The 22,431-nt window shown below is 35.3% G+C and overlaps 1 protein-coding gene across 1 annotated transcript in view; it reads left to right on the top strand.

The window, feature by feature from the left end:
• The first annotated feature begins 4,853 nt into the window (after positions 1-4,853).
• Positions 4,854-22,431, top strand: part of LOC136026435 (runt-related transcription factor 1-like) — a 39,898-nt gene continuing 22,320 nt past the window's right edge. Inside the window, exons 1-3 of the mRNA XM_065703022.1 lie at positions 4,854-5,237; positions 6,572-6,688; positions 12,229-12,372. Coding sequence (XP_065559094.1) covers positions 4,877-5,237; positions 6,572-6,688; positions 12,229-12,372 — 622 coding nt within the window. The 5' untranslated portion in view covers positions 4,854-4,876. The remainder of the gene's footprint in view (positions 5,238-6,571; positions 6,689-12,228; positions 12,373-22,431) is intronic.

Here is a 22,431-nt window from a genome sequence, read left to right as displayed (position 1 = left end):
TAAACACGCATCCGTGATCTTTCTTCTGGCAAAAAATACACAATTCCACATTTTTGTAGATAGGAGGTTGAAACTTCTACATTAAAGTTTTCTGATACGCTGAATCTGATGGTGTGATTTTTGTTAGTATACTATGTCTTTTAGGGGGTGTTTCACCCTTTTTTTTTTAAATAAGGCAAATTTTATCAGGCTCGTAACTTTTGAGAGGTAAAACTAAACTTGATGAAATTTTCCAAAATAAGGCAAATTTTCTCAGGCTTGTACCTTTTGATGGGTAAGACTAAATTTGATTAAACTTATATATTTAAAATCAGCATAAAAATGCAATTCTTTTGATGTTACTATCGGTATCAAAATTCCGTTTTTTAGAGTTTCAGTTACTATTGAGCCGGGTCGCTCCTTACTACAATTCATTACCACGAACTGCTTGATTAAATTGTATCCTATCATTTCAAACAGTTTGTGGTAACGAACTGTAGTAAGGAGCGACCCGGCTCAATAATAAACGAAACTCTAAAAAGCGGTATTTTGATACTAATAGATACATCAAAAGAATCTCATTTTAATGCTGATTTTAAATATATAAGTCAAAAGTTACAAGCCTGAGAAAATTTTCGTTATTTTAGAAAATAGGGGGAAACACCCCCTAAAAGTCATAGAATCTTAACTAAAATCACACCATCAGATTCAGCGTACCTGAAAACCCTACTGTAGAAGTTTTAAGCTCCTACATAAAAAGATGTGGAATTTTGCCATTTTTGCCAGAAGACAGATCACGGATGCGTGTTTATTTATATTTTTTTTTTCCAGAGGAGATCGTTTTGAAATAATTGTCCTAGAAGACCGGAGTGCATTCAAACAGAAATTATAATTTCTAGTGCCCTTTTCAAGCGACAAAAATTGGAGGGCAACTGGTTCCCTTCACACACCCATGTATTTCCCAAAGTTACTTGATCAAAATTTTAAGAAAGCCATTTTATTCGGAATAGTTGAAACAACAAATAGCTTGGTCTTTAGGGGTAAAATGACCCCCAGAGTCCATGGGGAGAGGTCTGTAAGTCATGATATTTGCTCATTGTTCACGTATAGTATTTGCTATTGGGAAGAATACAGACATTATCCGGGGAGGGATTTTGTGCTTGGGGTAAATTTTCATTGGGAGAATCTTCCTTGGGGAGGGAAATTTCCAGGGGGGGGGCGTGAATTTTACCAGGGAAAATTTTACGCTGGGGATATTTGTTAGAATTCTTCTATGAAATTCTTTTTAATTATCTTACATTATCTTTACCAACTCAATTTTGCACGTGAAGGTGTTCCAGGGAGCTATCCGCTGATTTCCGGAAAAAATCCATGGAAGTGGGGTATTTCCGGAGTGATCGAAGAACTGTTTAGAGATTAAACTCTTTTTCAAATGAAAGTAAGCTAAGGATAATTTTTCAGGCCGAATCGTCCGCAGGAAATTTTACGTGGAGGGGGATTTTCAGTTAAGAATCTGGAGGGAATTTGAGGGGAGGGGCTTACTTTATGTTGGAAAGCATTTTCGCGAAGAAGTTTCTCCGTGACGGAGGTATATTTCATGGAGGGTGAGCCGGATTTACTGGCATTATTTGAAAAAAAGCATAAATTTAAAAGCTTATCTGTTTGTCTCAATTTATTTAAGAATGGCTATTGAAACACAGAGGCTGTTTAATTAGAAAAAGAAGCTTTTTTAAGTGCTAACATTTTTAGCGTAGAGAGCAAGGTATTGAGGAGGGGACAATCTTTCATATACGGAAAAATTTCTTCTCGTTCTGAGTTTTAATGTTGATCCTTACTTTCAGTTAAAAAAACTGAGGAGAGGTTGTCCCCTCCTCAACGTCCCGCTCTTTAGGCTAAAGTTTAACTCTTTGTCACTGTTTTTTAACTTTTTAAAAAACTACTTTTTAAAACAATAAAAAACTGTAGCATAAAGAGCGGGACGTAGAGGAGGGGACAACTCCTTTCATATACGGAATAATTTTTGTTCGTTTTAAGTTTTAATGTCGCTCCTTGCTTACAGTTAAAAAAAACTTGTTTATTTTATTTTTTAATATATAGAGATGGTTAGATGAAGTATTCAATATAATGCGTTCTGGGCGGCTTGCTTTCCACAATTCTCTGTTGCGGTTTATGCTCATAATCTTCAGTTAATTTATCTCTAACTTCACAAATACTATATAAAAAATATTTATCAAACTATATGCACCCGGGGCCTTGTTATTTTTTAATAATTTTCTTCCTCCAAAATAAATCTTTGGTAAAATTCTACTTTAGCTACTTTTGGTCATCTTGGAAAGGGGTTAGGTTATGAATATGATACTCTCAGGGATGGGTCTATAGACTAAAGTATGTCCAGGGAAGGTATATTGAAGTACCTACCACCACTCCCTCTCCTTCTAGAGGGTCCTCACCTTTGATGACCTTTAAAAATCTATGTTCTATAAAAGTGAAACTTTGCAAAATAGATCTTGTGCACAGCAGAACTGTTTTCAGCTTCACAGCTTGCTCAGTCTCAATTTATGAGGTTTCAAAGATGCACAAATATATTTCCTATATTTAGAAAAAGCCATTGATACAACTTAAAATTCTAATCAAACATCAGGAATTGCACTTTCAGAACTAAAACCAGAGAAAAAGAAACTAATAACTAAAGATTAAGGTAAAATCTTGTTTTATCAAATTTTCAATAGGTATAGACTCTTTGACTCTTTCTCTCAACTCTTCTTTTTAAAACAGTAAAAATCTTTAGCGTAAAGAGCGGGGCGTTGATGGGGAAGCAGCCCCTTTCATATACGAAGTAATTTCTGTTCGTTTTAAGTTTTAATTTCGCTCCTTACTTTCAGTTAAAAAACTTGTTTTTTTTTATTTAATTTCTGAACGTTTTTGAATCAATACATGTTTTGATTTTGGCTCTCCGCAGAAGAATAATTATAACGAAATTTGCATTTTTTTTTTTTTTTGGCTAAATGGCCTTCTCATAATTTTGATCGAATGATTTTGAGAAAAAAAGAGCTGGAGAGGAAGCCTAGTTGCCCTCCGATTTTTTGGTTAATTAAAAAGGCAACTAAAACTTTTAATTTTTTACGAATCTTTTTATTAGTAAAATATATACGTAACTTATAAATTAGCTTACGTAAAGAACTTTTCTATTATCATGTTTTTATTACATATATGAGGGGGTTCGTCCCCTCGTCAGTACCTCGCTCTTTACACTAAAGCTTAAATTTTGTCCCAATTCATTAAGAATGACCCCTGAATCATAAAAGCCGCAGAATAAATAGTTGAAATTACTATAAATACTTTAACGTAAAGAGCGAGATATTAGGAGGAGGTGAGCCCCTCATATGGGTAATAATTTCTGTTCGTTTTAAGTTTTAATGCTGCTCCTTACTTCCAGCTGAAAAAAAACTTTTTCATATTTATTTTTTCATGATTTTTTTTAATAATGCTAGTAAATCCTGCGCTCCCTTCATGGAAATTTTCCTCCCCCATGACAAATTCCTCGATGGAAAGTTCCCCCAGCATATCTACCTCTTCTCAACCCCTCCCCCAACCAAAAAATCCTCCTGAAAACACCTGTACACTTCCCAATAACCATTACTATATGTAGGCACTGGTCAAAGTTTTTAACTTGTAGCCCCTCTCACGGGGACTGTGGGGGAGTAAGTCGTCCCCAAAGACATAGTTATAAGGTTTTCAACTACGCTGAATAAAATGACTATCTCAGAATTTTGATCTGGTGACTCTGGGAAAATAGTTAGCGTGGGAGGGGGCCTAGGTGCCCTCCAATATTTTGGTCACTTAAAAAGGACACTAGAACTTTTCATTTCCGTCAGAATGAGCCCTCTCGCAACATTCTAGGACAACTGGGTCGATACGATCACCCCTGGGGAAAAAAACAAACAAAACAAACAAACAAATAAGCACGTATCCGTGATCTGCCTTCTTTCAAAAAATATAAAATTCCACATTTTTGTAGATAGGAGCTTGAAACGTCTACAGTAGAGTTCTCTGATACGCTGAATCCGATGGTGTGATTTTTGTTAAGATTCTATGACTTTTAGGGGGTGTTTCCTCCTATTTTCGAAAGTAACGCAAATTTTCTCAGGCTCGTAACTTTTGATGGGTAAGACTAAACTTGATGAAACTTATATATTTAAAATCAATTCTTTTGATGTAGCTATTGATATCAAAATTCCATTTTTTAGACTTTTGGTTACTATTGAGCCGGGTCGCTCCTTACTACAGTTCGTTACCACGAACTGTTTGATAATTTACTGGAACTTATCATCATTCAGCACTTTCTCCAAATATTCTGCCCATCTCTCTTTAACTCTTTCCTTATCACTAATTTTGGGGAAACAATGACACATATATATCATTTTCAGAATTTCTGTTTAGAATTCTGTTAACTTTTTGCACGGGTTACTCCTTACTTATAGTTCGCTACCGCATGTATCTGGTGCAAGGACTGAAAGAATGTAAAAAGCTACACAAACCTGATCTTATTAACACCGACTAAGTTCGATTCATAGATTTCATTTTTATTGCTACGAATGAATAAATAGTAATTTAATCCTGAATAATTCAATCATTTTGACCCAAAAACCAAGAAATTCTTGTAATTTCACACAGAAATTGATCTTCCTTGCCATGATACCACTTAATCATTTTACCTGTCATGGAACAGGTAGATTCCATCAAGACCGACGAGTATGGACCAACGATATTATGAAACAGCGGTTGTGGGCTGGGCATGTGCTACCCACTGGTGGGTTGAGGATGGAGCAGATAATCCGCAATTGAGACCACAAAGTCACTCAGTGAGTTAATTGATCTTGTAGAGTAAGTTGTGAAGATGGCAACCGTTCTGAACCATATCCCGAGCAACTATCATAGTCAATCTCTGCAGAAGAAAAACGTCAGCGATATTATCGAGAAAGATATTCTGAATTTATTTAACCTTGGCTCTGAGTTTGTGCGAACTGGCAGCCCGTCAGTTGTTTGCTCTGCATTACCGAGTCATTGGAGGTCAAATAAAACATTACCAAATGTGTTTCGTGTTATAGTTTTAAGTCCTGTTGAAGATGGAACACAGGTCTATTTAAGTGCAGGTAATGATGAAAATTGGAGTGCTGAATTAAGGAATGCAATTTCAACTATTCAAGGAGGAGTAGCAAAGTTTCAAGACCTTAGATTCATTGGGAGGAGCGGTAGAGGTGTGTAAGTTTTGTCTAGTTTTAGCGCTTTTGTTTATAAAAAATATAGAGTTATATTTCTAACCTTTTAGAAGGCAAAACTGTGAAACTTTGTTCTCAAGGGAGGTCACAAATACTACTTGGGGGGGGGGGGGGTAATAAGGTAATTTAGAGGGAAGGAAAGGCAATGTCTTAAACAGGTACTATCTCTGTTTTGATTCTGGATTTCGACATTGCAATAACCACCTCAGATTCGTAAGCAACAGGTTCAGAAACCCTAGGGTATGAATTTTTGTTGTAATAAAACCCTATTTCTGGAGTACTTTCACAGTGTTTGGACATTAGACGTCTATATTAGCCTCAGATTTGTGGTCAAACAAGCTTAGAAAGCTATAAATTCCAATTTTTACGAAAAATCAAGCAATGGGCCTATGTGAAATATTTGCTTAGCGTGTTTTGATTTAAGACAATCATGCTACGATCTTAATAATTTATTAGAATTAAGATTTAAGCAGTTAGGACATTTCCCTAGATAATCCCTGATGTGTAATATGTCTATGAGTGGGAAGTTGGGGTGAGCAAAGAGGGAAAACTGGTCCTAAGGACTGTTTTTAAGTTTATATTTTGTGTACATTGAAAATCTTTTCCTAACTCTCGTTTAAAAAAGGAGTGATATGCACACAGTTTTCGAAACATGTGCTTAAATGGTTTTGAGTTGGAACTCTAGAATTACATAATTGGTCTCACGTTTCTAATGGGAACTTCAAAACAGGGATATAAATTTGTCATTAGCAAGCTCATGAATTCTTAAGTGATACTTTAATGAAAATAAACATCAAAGAGTAAAACTTTAGAGGATTGAAGCGTGGGAGGGAGAATGGATCCAAGGATCTCACGTCGGGCCTTAGTTATCTTGGAGTTTGGCCTTACCTAATGTTGGGCGCCTTTTCAGCTTTAACCTAAAGTCTGGAAGGGTTCTTGACGAAACTTCACTGTATTTACGCTTAATTGAGTTAGTCAGTCTTAACACTTTCCTTTTTTTTTAACTATCTTGTGGAAAATTTATTTTTCCAAAATATTTATCTCTATTGACGCGATTGTGTTAGGTCGAGTCTGTTTAACAAAAAAGTTTAACTTTCTCAATCTAAAAACTCCGACCGATTTTATGCTTTAACACCCCCCCCCCCAGTGTCTAAAACTGTCAAATCTATAGTTTTACGTGATAGTTAGACTTTTCCTGGGTAAATTTTGGGATATTAGATTCAATTTATGTACTTATTGGTTAAGTTAATTTCATAGGTTAATTTATTTGCTTTACTAAGCATAAATAGGTAAATTCCAGTATTTGATTCCAGGGAAAAGTTTCACCATAACAATAACTGTTGGTACAAGTCCTCCTCTTGTTACGACGTATTCAAAAGCCATAAAAATCACTGTTGATGGACCTCGGGAACCAAGAAGCTATAAGCACAGTTAGTATTTTAGTTTTTATTATAAATATTAAAATGCCTTTTCTATTTATATTTAGAAGATTCAGGATTGAACTTTTTCTTGTAAAAAAACAAAAATCGAAACTCCCAAAGCTGGTGAATGGTGGTAGGACCCTTAAAATCAGTTCACAATTGAAAGACTACATCATATTTTTCAGCCTTTTCCGTACCTTAGACATATCCCAAAGATGGATGTATTATGAGACTTAAATTTATGAAAAATCATGAGACCTAAATGTATGAAAAATCATGAGACTTAAATGTGTGATGGATTGAAGAAGTTATGTAACACAAAAAGAACTTCGCTTCCTTCTTCATACCGTTTATAAAAACGTTTCAAAAAAAAAAAAAAATGAAGGGAGAGAGGTTGTACAAGCTTACCAGAGGAAGTTGTAAAATGTTGGTAAAATAATTTGACAGTCTACTATAAGGCCATATGGAAAGGTTATTCTATATGGTGATTCCATTATAAAAAACACTTAAGAAAGGTGAGTTATCTGAAGAGTAGTGAAAACTCACAAAAATCCAGATGTCTGGAGGGAGGGGGGGCTTATGGGCCTGGAAACACATCATTCTTGAGAGCATCCCTCAAAAAGGGAAGAAAACAATTTTTTTCTTGTAATGTTTCTCGTAAACTTTGCTGTGTAATGGCGAAATGAAAAATAATTAGAAAAATATGAAATATATAAATGAAAAATAATGAAAAGTAAAAATTTTTGTATTAAAAATGAGTCATGTTTTTCTTTTAAGGCCCGCAACATCTTGCCCCCCCCTTTTTTTACAAAGTTTTTGTTTACCGAGCGCTTATTTATTTATTATTATTTTACTGAGCTATTTTTCGTCGTTGTTACTCTAGGATATACACACTGGGCGGTAAACAATCTAACGTTGCAATATCAGTCGATCATAATGTATTTGATAGGTCATAATAGATCATAAATAGTTCTGAAACAGTGCAATAAGAGTTTATCTCATTCACAATGTTGTGCATAACATGAATAGAGAAAACCTTCTTGCATCAAATTTATTTCACTGTCGATTAAAGAGGAAACAAAGAAATAGACTACTACACATTGAAAAGTACATTTTGCTCCCGCCCCCATATTGTATGAATTTATTACGTGAACGGGCATTGGGGGTTCGGGAAGTAGTTAAACTAGAAATTATTTTGAACACCAATAGGCAGAAATTATCTTAATGTAAATGAATTCAAATCTTGTTAAAATAGCATTTAGTTTAGTAGTATCTAGTTAAAATAGTATTTAGTAAATCCAATACATAAATTGAATTTACGCTCATTTTTATTATTTATGATAAATAGGCTTTGGTTTGCTTTAGGGTCGAAGGCAAGGGCTAATTTGGGTCCAACCTCTAATTTCAAACTTCCTCGAATTCTGGGTGCTTCCTAATAAAAATTATCTTGCATTTTATAAAAATTGCCTTTTCCCTCCCAAGAAAAAATTCATTTATGACTTTCAATTGAATTTTCTTTTATGATATACCCTCTGCAAACACACTCTCTCATCAGCATTCGTTAGTGAAAAAAAAGGAAAAAAAAAGAAGGCGAGTGTGTGTGCTTCCATTTTCTTCCATAGGCAACTATCTCAGTGAAGGCATTAAAATAAACGATTGTTTATTTTCTCGTTCATTTATCGAAGTGACAATGGAAGGCTGCATTGCTACCGTCAACGCTTGTTAAACCGACGCCTGTAAGTTACAAAAAAAAAAAAAAAAAAAAAAAAAAAAAAAAAAAAAAAAAAAAAAAAAAAAAAAAAAAAAAAAAAAACCCCAAGATTGTCTCGGAGCTTAACCCCGAAACACACTACCGAGCGTTTTTTTTGTGTGGTTTGCAGCATAGTACGCATTGGGCGTGAAATATACGCATTGCGATATACGCATTGGGCGTGAAATAAGAAAGAAAAAGAAACGATGGTGGCCCATGGAACTAAAAAAAGCGCACACACTCAGCTTTTTTATCGCTGACCACTGCTGATGCGATTGAGTGTTTGCAGAGGATGTATCTTAAAAAAAAAAACGAGATTGCTAGTCATAAATTAATTTTTCTTCCTGGGAAGAGAGGAAAATTGTACAAAAAAAAGGGCTAGATAATTTGATTAGGAAGGGCCCAGAAATTCAAGAAGTTTAAAGTGTCAGAGAGTTAACCTGCCTTCAACCCTTTACAAATCAAAGCATATTTATCAGAAAAAATGGGGGTTAATCTAATTTATTCGCCCTGCACTAAATACTATTTTAAATAAAATTTAAATTCAATTATTCAATTTATCTGAATATAGGGGATGGCATACAATGTATTTTTCAATACGTAGGTTTTTTCAATTATTTGATTAATTATTTTTTCAATCAAATTTTCAACAAATTTGTTGTTTTTTCAATTATTTTCAATGATGGCGAATCAATCGATGGCGAAATAACGTTAATCAAGAGGCTGTTCTCTATTGATATTATATGCAACACTATGAATAAAACAAACTATTGGTGCAAGGTTTCAGATCTATTTATGATCTATTATGATATATCAGATCTATTATGATCGACTGATCTTGCGAGAATAGAATGTTTACCACCCAGTGTGTATGCACTTGAGCAGCAGCGGCAGAAAAAACTTGGTAAAAAAATGCTCGGTAGAACAAACGACAAAACGACAAGTGTGTCTCGGGCTTAAGTATTAAAACTAAAATACTTAAGCTGTTCTCGGACATTTCTTAGCACAATAAGCTACAAATCTTATTCAAACATACTTGGAGAAGTTTCCAAGTATGTTGGAAATATACTTGGAGAACCTCCTGAAGTTCTTAATCCAAGATGTGTACAAGTTTTTCAACTTTTATCCTAAATAGTACTTCAAATAAATTATAGCACTGGTAAAGGCTTCTAAAGGCGAAAAAGCAAATGCTATCCATATGGCACATGTTGCGCTATTTGATACTTTGAGCTTAACAAAAAGGTTTCGCTACTTGATACGAAGAAATTGAATCATTTCCGATTTTGTTCTATATTAATTTAGTTGACTTTTTTCGGTTTTTACTGTAGTTTAATGAAATAAACGTTATGCATTACATCCTAGGGTCTGGTATATGACGAAAAGTGCGTCATACTCAGCGCAATAGTGTGGACTTTTTTGTAACCTGATTGAGTAACCTGTCCCTATTGATATTTTTCCCCGCTTTGAATGTAATGGATTTTCCAGAAAAATGGAACAGGCTAATTAGGTCCAAATTTGAAAGCTCTGGTATTGTTTATAAGGATCAAAAGTGTTCAGAGGCTAGAAACCGCTTCTTTTGTCCAGTTTTACACTGGGCATCCTCGAAGACATCAAATCAGTATTTTGAGATAGCCATTTTACCCAGAAGTGTCTAAGAGAAATATGCATGACCCACCGAGTACCAGGAGCATGGCTCTCCAATCATGTAAATGCTCCATTCTTCACCGATACATTTTAGTAGAAAATATATGCATGTTGCACCTTATTAGCCGGATTCTAAAGAATTTCAATTTGTAGGATTGTAGGCACAAACTGAGTATATGCAGCCTCTTCAACTCCCCTTTTCTGATGCCATCTAATTAGGAGAAATGTAAGCATGTTGCGCCTTGTTTAAACCAGAATCATGAAAGGACTCTCAATCTGTATTATTGGATGGGAAAAAACTAGCTTCTGGAAATTTGACGTAAAAACAGGAAAAGCCTTATATTCAGGTTCTTTTTCGGCAAAAAAAAAAAGAAAAAAAAAAAAAAAAAAAAAAAAAAAAAAAAAAAAAAACATAAGCTAGAGACAAATTTGTACAAAAAAGACAAACGCTTTTTTGAAATATTGCAATTAAAAAAACTCTTTTAACTGCTACCTTTTATTTACATTTTGTCTAAAGTATGATGAATTGATGCATAAGAAAGCACTTGAAATTTCAATTTCAATTTTTTTTTTACTAAGTCCGTTTTGTTTCCACCAAAGTGTAGATGACATTCTATTATATTTTACTGGGCTTGAAGGGGTGATAGTCTCACTCTTATGTCTGCTAATCTCACTTTGCTTTTAGTTTGACTTTATCATTAATTCTCTTTCTGTTCGTTTTTGGATCTTATTTATTAAAATAGTAATTTCTGTTCATTTGAAATTAACTTATAATATTACTTGATTTTTCTTTGTTTTAGAGTTTGGTATGGATTTTTTCTTCTTTTTTCTGGAAATCTTGCTTCTGATTTCTTTTTTAATTAATCAATTTTTAAATAACAACATCTTAAGAAATACAAATATGTTGCTTCACAAATATATTGTGTATTTTGTACCAATTTTCTTTAATTTATAATTATTGTTGCATTTTATTTATCCATTCCCCTCGTCCAAAAATACAAATAGCGAAGTGTCTAACCATCCCAAATAAATTCTTGTGTTGACGTATGCAAGTCCTTACCCAGGAGTTTGTTAGGGAGGTATATTTTTGGAGTAGAGTCTTGACAAAAACCATAAAATGTATCCAAAAATTGTTTATATACATTTTTGTTACGTTTTTACAAATCCAAAACAATTTAGGCTGGGGGAGGTTCAAATCAAAGCTACATCATTCAGCTACATACATTCATTTTTTTTTAAAGTTTGTAATTATTAAAATCTTTGAAGAAAAAATTTGCTTCGCCAAGAGCTTCAAAATATATTTTTCACTATATCGTAAAATTCTGAAAATGCCACATGCGCTCTTTTGTGTTGAATACCACGAAATCATAACTTAATCAGTGTCATGCAGTTTGCAAGCTGCTAAAATTACATACATCTTCTTCAAAACTATTAAAAGAAGTATCTCCTCACTCCAATATAAAACATATGATTATCTCTAATTTGGCTCGTAGGTTATTTCAAAAAAAAAGTCCAGCTTGCTTCTTGTGTCCTTGAACTCTGCAATAATAATAATAATAATAAAGAAAAATCATATGAATGAATTTATTACAAGATTGTTTAGCGGAAAGTACAAATTTCCTCCTTGTCTCTTCTCCTTTACCCATCACCTAGTAGCATAAAAGTTGTCATCTGCCCAAAACCCCGTTTCTGCATATAAATCTAGTTTTTAAGTGAGGATGGAAATAAATTAATTTTGACAAGGCGGGTGCAATGGCGACGTTAGAATTTTTCTTTCCACTCATACTTCTGAGATAGGTCGTAGTATCTACAGAGGTGAAAACAGAATTCACCGGTTTTCCACAGTCAAAATCTAGCACAGAAATAAATACTAGAATTATAAAACCAAGGATCCGTGTACCGCTGAAAATAGAGTGGCAAAAAATGGGGAGAGGACGGCATTCGGAAAACTTTTGGTGAAATTTTGTGTCTTCATCGGATCCTCAAGTTCCAAAAAAATAGAAAAAATCACCATTAATACGATTTTCTCGAAAACGAAAAAATACAGACATCTAGGTTTTGGTAGGGATTGATTGAGACATTTGGCTTGGCATTGATTTGCCCATTAGGGAAATCAATTTTTGAATTTCTGCATGAAATGAAATTTGAATTTCAGGGATACCATTTATGCTACCATACCCACACCGGGGCAATCAGTTTTTGCAACACCCGCCGATGACCCCTTCTATAGATCAGGCACTTATGGCGCATCACAGATCAGAAGCGCTGGCGTTACGAATGGCTTATACACAACAACAAGGTAATACAATGCTTTTTACGAGTTGTATATTTTGAAGTGTACTGTGGTAGTATGATAGGATAGGATATAGGCTTTTAGTAGATATGTGCTTTTGTCTTTCTGTGACCACCCAACACAATTTGCCAATAAATTACAAGGAAAAAGCAAATATGAGCAAAATCCGAATTTTTGGGGATTATGAATCGGAAAATTTAACTTAAAATGTCCAATATGGTTTCTTCTTATCAAAAAAAGATTGGTAATCCTTAGAAGTTTTAACGTGGCTCATTAGCCAAATTTGCTCTTGACATAGAACTTGTTCTAACTAATAATTGTACGCCAATTAGCCAAGTTTTATGCAAATAATGTGTAGGATAATAGATTCCCTTTATTTATATATATATATATATATATGTATATATATATATATATATATATATATATATATAAATATATATTATCTTCAAAAATTGTAATTATAGTATACCTAACAAAACCATAATTTGTTATTACGGTTTTCAAATCAGAATCACTGTCAACCAGCCCACGGCTGTTCTCTTTTTTTCTTTTTTTGACTAGGGTTATTTTATCGAAACAATGGTCCTGCAGTTTCAGGAAAAGCATTATTCGAACGGAAATCGCGAGGTCTAGGGCCTTTTTCAAGAGTTGAAAACTATCGGATGGTACCAGACGGTGGCAAGACCTCCTCCCGAGCCATATGCTGCCATCATTAATGACGTGACATCATTTAAAAATTTTAAGATAGCCATCTATAAATAACACGTTAGATTTGAAATCCTTTCTCTGGTAAGGAACTAAAGTTAAGGAACTAATGAAATATCTTGGCCTGAGTGTTGTTGCAAAAACAGATACAACATAGATTTTTGAACCCTTTTTTTATGATAGCAAACATTGAAACTAAAATTAAAAACTAACAGGAACTATTCTACATATAAGAGGGATGGGAGTCGGCGTTTACCCCTTTCTCCTAGAAATACCCTCCTCCCCCGCAGAAATTCCCCAGGAAAATATCAAGTAATTAAAACCAAGGAGTTGCGGGCATCAAGCCATAGGTAATTGTAGAAAAAGTCAAGACAGATAGTCTGAGTGAATGAGAGGCAAATCTGGCATAAGCCCTTTTTAGTATTGCATGAAAATGATAAAATGATTTCCACACCCCCTTTAAAAGTACTCCCATTGAAAATACTCTCCGAAAACACCCCACCCCCCCATGGAAAATACCCCCCACGCGACTGGTTGGTCTTTAATCACTTTTGACTTATAAAAAAGGACTAGAACTCTCAATTTCTGGCCGAATGAGCACCTTTTAGAGTTTCTATGACCATGAGGTGGAAGTAGGGATGAGGTGGAAGTAGGGATGAGGAAGGGGCAGCCCCCCTCCAATATGAAATAAATTCTGCTCGTTTTGGGGTTTAACGTTACTCTTTATTTTCATAATAACAGCGTAGATCAGAAATATTCCAATAAATATAGAAGGACTGAATATCAATCTCACATTTTTGATGTGTTTTAAGCAAATTTGTACCCCCCCCCCAAATAAATAGTCCATCAAAAAAGTCCTGGATACGGCCCTTGGGATTATATATTCATTTCTACCTCCAATCTCCCCTCGTCTCTCCCTTAGAACTAATTCTTTATTCATCTGATGCCTCAATGAGAGTTGGGATGATTCGGTATTAAAGTGCACCCTTTGAGACATGTCCCTCCCTTCCTAACTACAAAATAATACCAGAATCCCATTATAGAGTTTTAAAACCCTTGTATGCAAATGTTTGGAATTGTAAGACAACAGAGAATTTACCCAAGACAGTGAAATTTGCTTATGCCTAACAAATATTTTGGCTAGTTAAGGAGGGAAGAAGATGCTTCAGAGTACATTTTAATGCCAAAAAATGCCAATGTGCTTTAAAAAGCACATCATAAATGTGAAATTGATATTTAATCCCTCTTGATTTCGGGGAATATTTCTGGTCTGCGCTGTTATTTTGAAAGTAAAGAGTAACATGAAACCCCAAAATGGGCAGAATTTATTCCATATAGAAGGGGGACTGCCCCTTTTTCATCCCCACATCCGCCTCATGGTTGTAAAAACTCCAGAGGATGCTCATTCAATCAGAAAACAGTTTTGGTTCTTTTTTATAAGTCAAAAGTGATTGGGGGAGGGAGTATTTTCCACAGGGGGTAATTTTTGGAGGTATTATCTCTGGGTTTATTTTCCAGGGGGCGGGGATAAGCGCCTATACCCAAGAGGAGCTACCGCCCCCACTCAATCCACTACTTACAAGAAATTTTGGACTAAACCCAAATACTTCAATCACCAAAATACTATTTTTTTCACTAAACGGGCTTTAGTTAAGAGCTAGTCGAAGTTTAGCGTGTAATACAGTCGCGCTTACTTTAAGGGGGAGGGCTACCCCCCCTCCTTATGTGTGGAATTTAAACGAATGCATTACAGTTGGTTGTAAACGTTAATATAGCTATTTATCTTCATTTGAAATTTTTTTTTTTATTTAACTTTTGTAAAATAAAATGATTTCATTACCATTATTTTAAATGCTAAGCCAAGTCTTCAAATGTTGGGAAGCAAAATATAATTCATAGTCTATGTGAAATGATATAAAAATATAGAGAAAAAAGATGTAATAAGACGTAAGATAGAGGGCATGGGAAAAAATGGGAGTGACTTTCTGCAGACATATTCTCCTTATTGGCTACGCATTACGACTTTATTAATATTAATTAATAACATTTGCCAGATAAATTTGCTATTTTAGTGGTATTAATCTTCTAACTTGCTTTTACGTTGTTAATTTTAATAAATTATTTTTTCCTTCATAGTACAGTTTTAGTATTCCCAAGAGCGATCCAAGTTTTGTGCTTTAGAATAATTTAAAGTATTTTACAAAAAATGGATACACCTTCGACCTCTAATCAGTTAGCTAAAGTAAAAGACAATACTGCTGTAATTTTCTTAAGTTAATCACTATGCTAGTCCACTAACGAACAAGGTGATTTTGTGACAGTGTTGCTAGCTTATTGAGGTATTCGACGAAGCTACTCCATCTTTTCACTAAAAAAAAGAAGACGTCCTAAGTCATTCATCATGTTTTCAATCTGATACAATAATAAAAGACACAAGGCAGACGCCATAAAATTTAACAGCCCTCTTAAAAAAAATGTCCATACAAATAAACCTTTTATGACAAAGAGACATCTATAAAATTGAGTGATACCCTCAAATACGCCGTAAGCCGCTTCAACATTTTGCATTCATTTTATTGGGCGCAATTGCACTAATTTGTGGCACGCGGACCTTAAAATTGACCTGTGATTGAATCCTAACTAAAAAGTCAGGGGGCAATTCTCGGGCTCATAAAAATTGGGATTCACTAATTTTAGCGTACTGCCTTAATGCATGGGTTTATTTGAATTTTGATATCTACGCTATTGCCATGTGATAGCCATGAGCTCAAGAAACTAAGCTCTGAGCTCAAGAAACTTCTTGACAAAGTGCTCATTTGTAAGATTGTAAGATGTATACACATGTACAGGGGTGTCGTTTGGGGGGGGGGGGGCAAGTTGACTATTTGGATATGGACCTCTCTTACCCTCCCCCCCCCCCAAATAAAAATGCTGGAGTTTCTGTCCTGCAAATGTATAAAAATAAAGGAGACAAAGAAGAAGAAATAAAAACCTTATTGAATTAACATTAACGCTTAAGGGTCCAATAAATATGCCTTTGGGTAACCCCCCACCATAGCCCCAGGGGAAAGGTCTTTAAGTTATAAAGTTTGCCAATTATTTACGCATAGTATTTGTTATTGGGAATATGCATACATTTTTGGGTGGGGGGCACGAGGTTTTTCAGGAGAGGGAAGTTTCCAGAGGGTGAACTTGTTAGGGAAAGCTACACTTTGGGGAAATCGGTCCAAATTTCAAAACAAAATTCTTTTTATATGTCTTGCTTTCTCTATTCCGTCTCAGATTTACGCGAGGAGTTGTTAAGGGTAGTTGTCTGAGGCATATTTTCACCGGGATTGAATTGTCTAGAGGATATTTCCGTGCGGAGGGGGATTTCTCCGTGGAGATGGGGTCTCATTTGCTGGCATTATTTTAAAAATAATCAGAAATAAAATAAAAAAGCAAGTTTTTTTTAACTAAAAGAAAGGAGCAACATTAAGGCTTAAAACGAACAGAAATTATTACGTATATAAATGGGGCACCGCCTCCTCAAAATCTTACTCTTTGCTCTAAAATTTGAATTTTGTCCCAATTCTTTAAGAATGACTCCTGAAACCCAAGGTTCGTTTAATTAGAACAATAAAAAGCTTTTTTAAAAGTACTAAAAACTTTAGCGTAAGGATAGAGGTGTTGAGGAGGGGACAACTCCTTTCATATACGTAATAATTTCTGTTCATTTTAAGTTTTAATGTTGCTACTTACTTTCAGTTGAAATTTTTTATTTATTTAATCAAGATAAGGAGCTACGACACGAAGAAAAAGAAAAAAAAAGAAAGATTCATAAACTATGAATCTTATTTGTTTGAAAATTTTTAGTTAAAATAAAAATAACTGACTTCAATGTTGCAGCCTTTTGTCTTTTGCAGATTCTGTATCATTCTTTACCAGTGATCTTCCCTTGGCTTCTAGTATCCTAACCTTAGCTCTAAGACTAGGCCTATTCTTCTGACTTTTTTCAACGATTAAAAAACCATTGTCAATCCTCACAAGAACGTATCCAGGATTTTTTTCGGGAGAGGGGGCTATAAAATAACTTAAAAAAAACGGATCAAAAAGTTCTTACATCCATTTTAGATACTTTTTTAAGAGTTGGACGAATATTTTGGAGGGGGCTGGGTTCAAACCCTTTAACCCCTGCATGTGGCTTTGCATTCTCATTTATTTTACTTTTATGGTAGGACGCAAAAAATTGTTTCCGTAACCAAAATCAATGGGTGTTTCAGCTTGCCTTTCGAAACTGTTCCCTCTCAAAACTGCTTTCCCATTCAACAGGGAACCAACTGGTAATCTTCCTTTTTACCATGTTATCCTCGTACATGGCAGGTGGCACATTGCAGGTTGTAAATTGTAGTGACTTTACATGAACTACAGAAGTTATTATTGCTCCGTATATAAAAGGGGCTGTTCCCTCCTCAACGCCCTGCTCTTTACGCTAAAGTTTGACTCTTTCTCTCGAATCTACTTTATGAAACAGTGAATAACTTTAGCGTAAAGAGCGAGGCGCTGAGGAGGGGACAGTCCCTTTCATATACGGAGTAATTTCTGTTCGTTGTAAGTTTTAATGTCGCTCCTTGCTTTCAGTTAAAAAAAAACTTTTTTTATTTAATCAGAAATAAAGTCATATAATTATTCAAAGTTAGAACGAATAGCTATTGCATTGAATAAATAAGCGAAACCTAAAACGAACATAGATTAGAATGTAAAGTTAAGTAAATCTTACGGGTAACATGTGCCACTTTGAGTCATTAGACAAAATTTAGAGGGTGAAATGTCTTTTCCCTTTATCCCTCCAAGTAAAAGAAAACTTCAAGTCCCTTTGTTCCCCCTTCCGTCATACCAGAGGTTTCCATCCGATCCCCCAAACTGTTCTTGAGATAGCTCAGATATACAATTTTGATAACATGGGAACAATCTTTTTATTTACCCCTCTACTTCACCATGAAAAGATCTTAAGTTCCGCTAGTCTAATTGTATTTAGACTCTTAGGTGGATTGGAGATATCCATTTTTGCTCCTCTTCCTATTTTTCATCCTAGGCAGGGTCATTACTAGTCAAAATGTTTGGGGGAGGGGCAAAAGATTTTACCGACTGGCTGGTCGTTTCTACCGATTGTTTTTGTCAAGATTAGCATAATTTCCATTTCGAATACAATACGTAAAATCATTGCACGAGTTGGTAAAACCACTGTATTTACCAACCGAGATTTGGATTTTGTTACATGTCACTATTTTAATGCTGTTCATTTAACCAAATGGTAAATTGTGGCACCATCTGTAAAATCACGGTAGAAGTCGGTGAAACTGCTGTGTTTACCGACTAATTTCAAAATTTCTGTAGATGATATCCCAGTATTTTCGTGGCATTTCGTGGTCATTGAACTGAAAATTTTTTTTTAGTGGCGTCGGAAGAATCACTCCCCAGCACAAGGTCTATGCTCGATCTACAAATCTGTTCGCTAGATACTGCAGATCTTCTAATTTGATAACCTGAATGCATAAAAACCTTTTAGGTGACTGAAAAATAAAATAAAATTTAGACTCCCGTCTCCTCTGCGCATAGTTGGAACAGTTGGCAGCACAGTTGATTGATGCTTAGCAATATGGGTCCCAGATATCAATTCCTACTGCTGCAAGTTTGGGAGACAGGCTTAATACCTGTACCTGTAAAAAAATAAGTTAACTTTGACGCCTTATGCGCCATAAATGACACTGGAGGGTCCTTATCCTTCTTTTTATCCTCCGTTACCCCTTTTCATGTCAAAAATCAAGATCTTCTTATTCCTCTCAACACTCCCTGAAACTTTCCTCTTCATCCCAAAGGTACTTCAAGATGTAGCAGATTGACTATTCAGAAAATATGTTGACACGGGGATTAGCTAGGGACTCGGAAACAAGACCTTTAAGCCCCCTCCCCCGAACCCTAGCAGAAATTTGAATCCTCCTTGGCCAGAGACGAACCTAGTAAAGGCTTCAGGCTCCCCTTTTTATGAGTTTCTGGGCATTTCTTTTTCAAATTATAAAGCATTAGTTTTGCTGTTCTTGCCCCTCCCCGCAAAAAAAGGAAAACTGCTGCGTACTTGCCTGTCCATCCCAACTCTTTCTTCCTCTAATGCTACATGAAAATTTCAACAATTATTCCTCAAGTTGTTCTCGAGACTGATCTACAAGGCCTCCGACCCATTCTTCAATATTTAAGAGTTTCCCCTACCGTTCCCCTAAACTTTTGCGCGCTCTTAGCTTTACAACAAATTAAAGGTTTTTTCTCACTTTTTTATACTTTTTCGGGTTCACAGGGTCTTTGTTTTGCAAATAAAAACCTGCCTAGTGGGCCTTTTTTTTTATTTCCCTTTGCTTGTTGTTCCCGCTATACTCAATAATTAAGGCCTCAAGCCTTCGTCAATGTGTCCTTGCTTCGCTCAGAATTTCAGCGCTAACACCATTTTTGAAACACCTTTTTTCCTTTTTGAAGCCAGCGTTGCCAGCCAACTTTTTCGTGTTAATGCATAATTTGATGATGACAAGTTAGGTTAAACAAGGTTAGGTTAGGTTGGGGTAGGTTTAGTTAGGTTTTTAACCCATTTCTGATATTTATAACCAAATTTAAATTAACCTAAATAAACTAACTTAAATTAACATAACCAAACCAAACTTTAACTTTTACCATCATAGCTTGCGTAAGACTGAAAAAGCTGATTCGTAGAGCTAATAAACTTTTTTTTTTCTAACCATGTAATTACCTCTAACATATTATATACATCCCGTAGTCCTATTTTCAATGGTTTGGTAACATTAACCAAACCAAACTTTAACTTTTACCATCATAGCTTGCGTAAGACTGAAAAAGCTGACTCGTAGAGCTAATGAACTTTTTTTTTCTAACCATGTAATTACCTCTAACATATTATATACACCCCGTAGTCCTATTTTCAATGTAAACTATACACGGAAAAACAAACAAACCGTTGATTTGATGCATATACAATGGATACTAGCCGAAGAAATGGCCTCACTGACTTTTTATCGGCTAACACCGCTCGCTCGGGCCTTGGGCCCTCACATGTTTATTCTAATGATGGAGTATTTCCCGTTTTTTTTTGCGTTTTTCAAGTTTTTATAGTATTTGTCCATTTTAGCGATTCCAAATTACTAAAATTCAACGAAATTCTTTTCAACGAAATTCCACTATTATAGTCCGTTATTTTATTTTCCGTAGTCCGCTATTGTAGTCAAAAGGGACCACAATTAATGATAGAGAAAGGATTAAAGAGAGATGAGCAGAATATTTTGAGAATGTGCTAAACCGAGAGAGAGTTGCAGGAAAAGGTATAGAGGAAAATGAAAAAGTTTGTGATACTTTGGACGTGAAGGAAGATTTATTTTATGAAGAAGAATTAGCCACAATACTAAAAGGATTGAAAAATAATATTCTTCAGGTGCTGATAGTGTGGTAAATGAGTTTTTTTTTAAATATGGCGGCTCTGAGGTTAGACATAAGTTACTGAAGATTATGAATATGATTTTTGAAAAAGGGGAAGTACCAAGCAATTTTAGAAAAGTATTAATCAAACCACTGTATAGGAAAGGTGATAAAGAGTGAGGGTGGTAATTATCGAGGCATTAAACTGGTCTCTGTAGGTTACTTAGAGACCAAATTACTTAGTAATATGGTACTTTTCATACTGAGAGATGCTGTACGCGAAGTTTAAAAAAAGAACAGTGCGGTTTTAGACAAGGTAGACGAGGTGTCGACCAAATTTTCACACTTAGGTTAATAATGGAGAAGGGCCTGAATTATTAAACTCCTTTGGTCCTCAGTTTTATAGATTAATAGTAAGCGTTCAATTCTGTTCATAGAAGAGCTTTAGCAAAGGTTTTATCATAGTATGGTATACCAGACAAATATATTATAGTGATTAGAACTATGTACGAGAATAACATTGCTGCGGTTAAGGTAGGAAATGAGGTCAGCAGCTAGTTTCGTATTAAATTAGGAGTTAAACAACGTTGCGTTTTATCACCATATATATGGATCAATTTGATGGAATTTGTCTTAAGAAGCACAGGAAAGGCAATAGGAGACCACGGAATGAAATTGGGGGGGGGGGACTCTTCCCCCCCTGGTATGAGGCTTTAAGCATCTTAGATGAAAGTTTAAGAAAAATGAATGAACTTTTAGAAGTTTTGCGAGTTCAGAGTGCTGCAATAGGTTTGAAAATAAAAGACTAAGTCACTAAGGCTAGGAATTAGTGAAGATGAAAAGTTGACGTTGGGCAACAAAATGATTGATCAGGTGGACTGCTGCACTTACCTACCTAGGTAGCATTATTAGTAAGGATGGAGGGAGCAGTGAAGATGTTAGAAGTAGAATAATAGCCAAGGCTCAGGTTTTTGTTCACGGTTAGAAAAGATTTGGAAGATAAGTGTTCAAACCAAGATTAGAATATTGGAAGCTATAGTGATTATAGTTGCCAAGTATGGCTTTGAAACATGGGCGCTCCAGAAAGCAGATGAAGATTTGCTAGATTTTTTTTCCCAGAGAAATTGCCTATGGATTGTTCTGGGCATTCGGCTGGCTATCCGCATTTCAAACAGTAGGCTGTATGAAAAGTGTGGTTCAATCCACACTTGGCTCCAAGGCTATAATGAGAGAAAGGTTGAGATGGTTAGGGCAAGTTCTGCGGATGAAGGATGATATATTTCCAAAGATTGTCCTTTTCGGTGAACCGTCTAGGGCTAAACGTTAAGCAGGTCGTCCGCGTTTTGGGTGGGAGGATGTCATAAAGAAAGATTTGAAGGAATGGGGAACTTCCTGGGAGGGTGCAAAGATGGAGGCTTTTAATAGATTGGGATGGAGAAGGAGCGTGCGTAGCTGTGTTGGTCTCAATCAGCTGGGTGCTATCGTGAGTTATTGTTATTATTAGTAGTAGTCCGTTGTTTCAACATCTGACAATGTAAAGTCCTAAATTTTGAAAAATACAGTTTACCCCCTCCCTCAAATTTTAGTGAATTGACACAACTTTTTATTTGTCTGTAAATGGACATTATATGGTGGGTACATGAAGTTGGAGCCCTCGCTGATGGGGAGGAGCTGAAGGGATAAATGGGAGTAGTGAGAAGTTCGAGTACATGTGTTGGATATACTAGAATATACCCGTAATATTTTGAACAGCTAGGTTTTTATGGGTTTTTCGGCTTTTTTTCATATTTTCCCATAATTTTCTTTTTTGCGAAACTGGCCAGAACCCCCCCCCCCCCCCCCTTTAGATTGTATTCTGTCTGCCTAGTTACACGAATTCAATTCTAGTGGGGCCAAGGTTAT

The sequence above is a fragment of the Artemia franciscana genome, chromosome 4, assembly GCF_032884065.1.
Source record: "Artemia franciscana chromosome 4, ASM3288406v1, whole genome shotgun sequence".
Classification (NCBI taxonomy): Eukaryota; Metazoa; Arthropoda; class Branchiopoda; order Anostraca; family Artemiidae; genus Artemia; species Artemia franciscana.
Note: the sequence above shows the minus strand (reverse complement) of the source record. Positions and strands in the feature narration are given on the sequence as shown.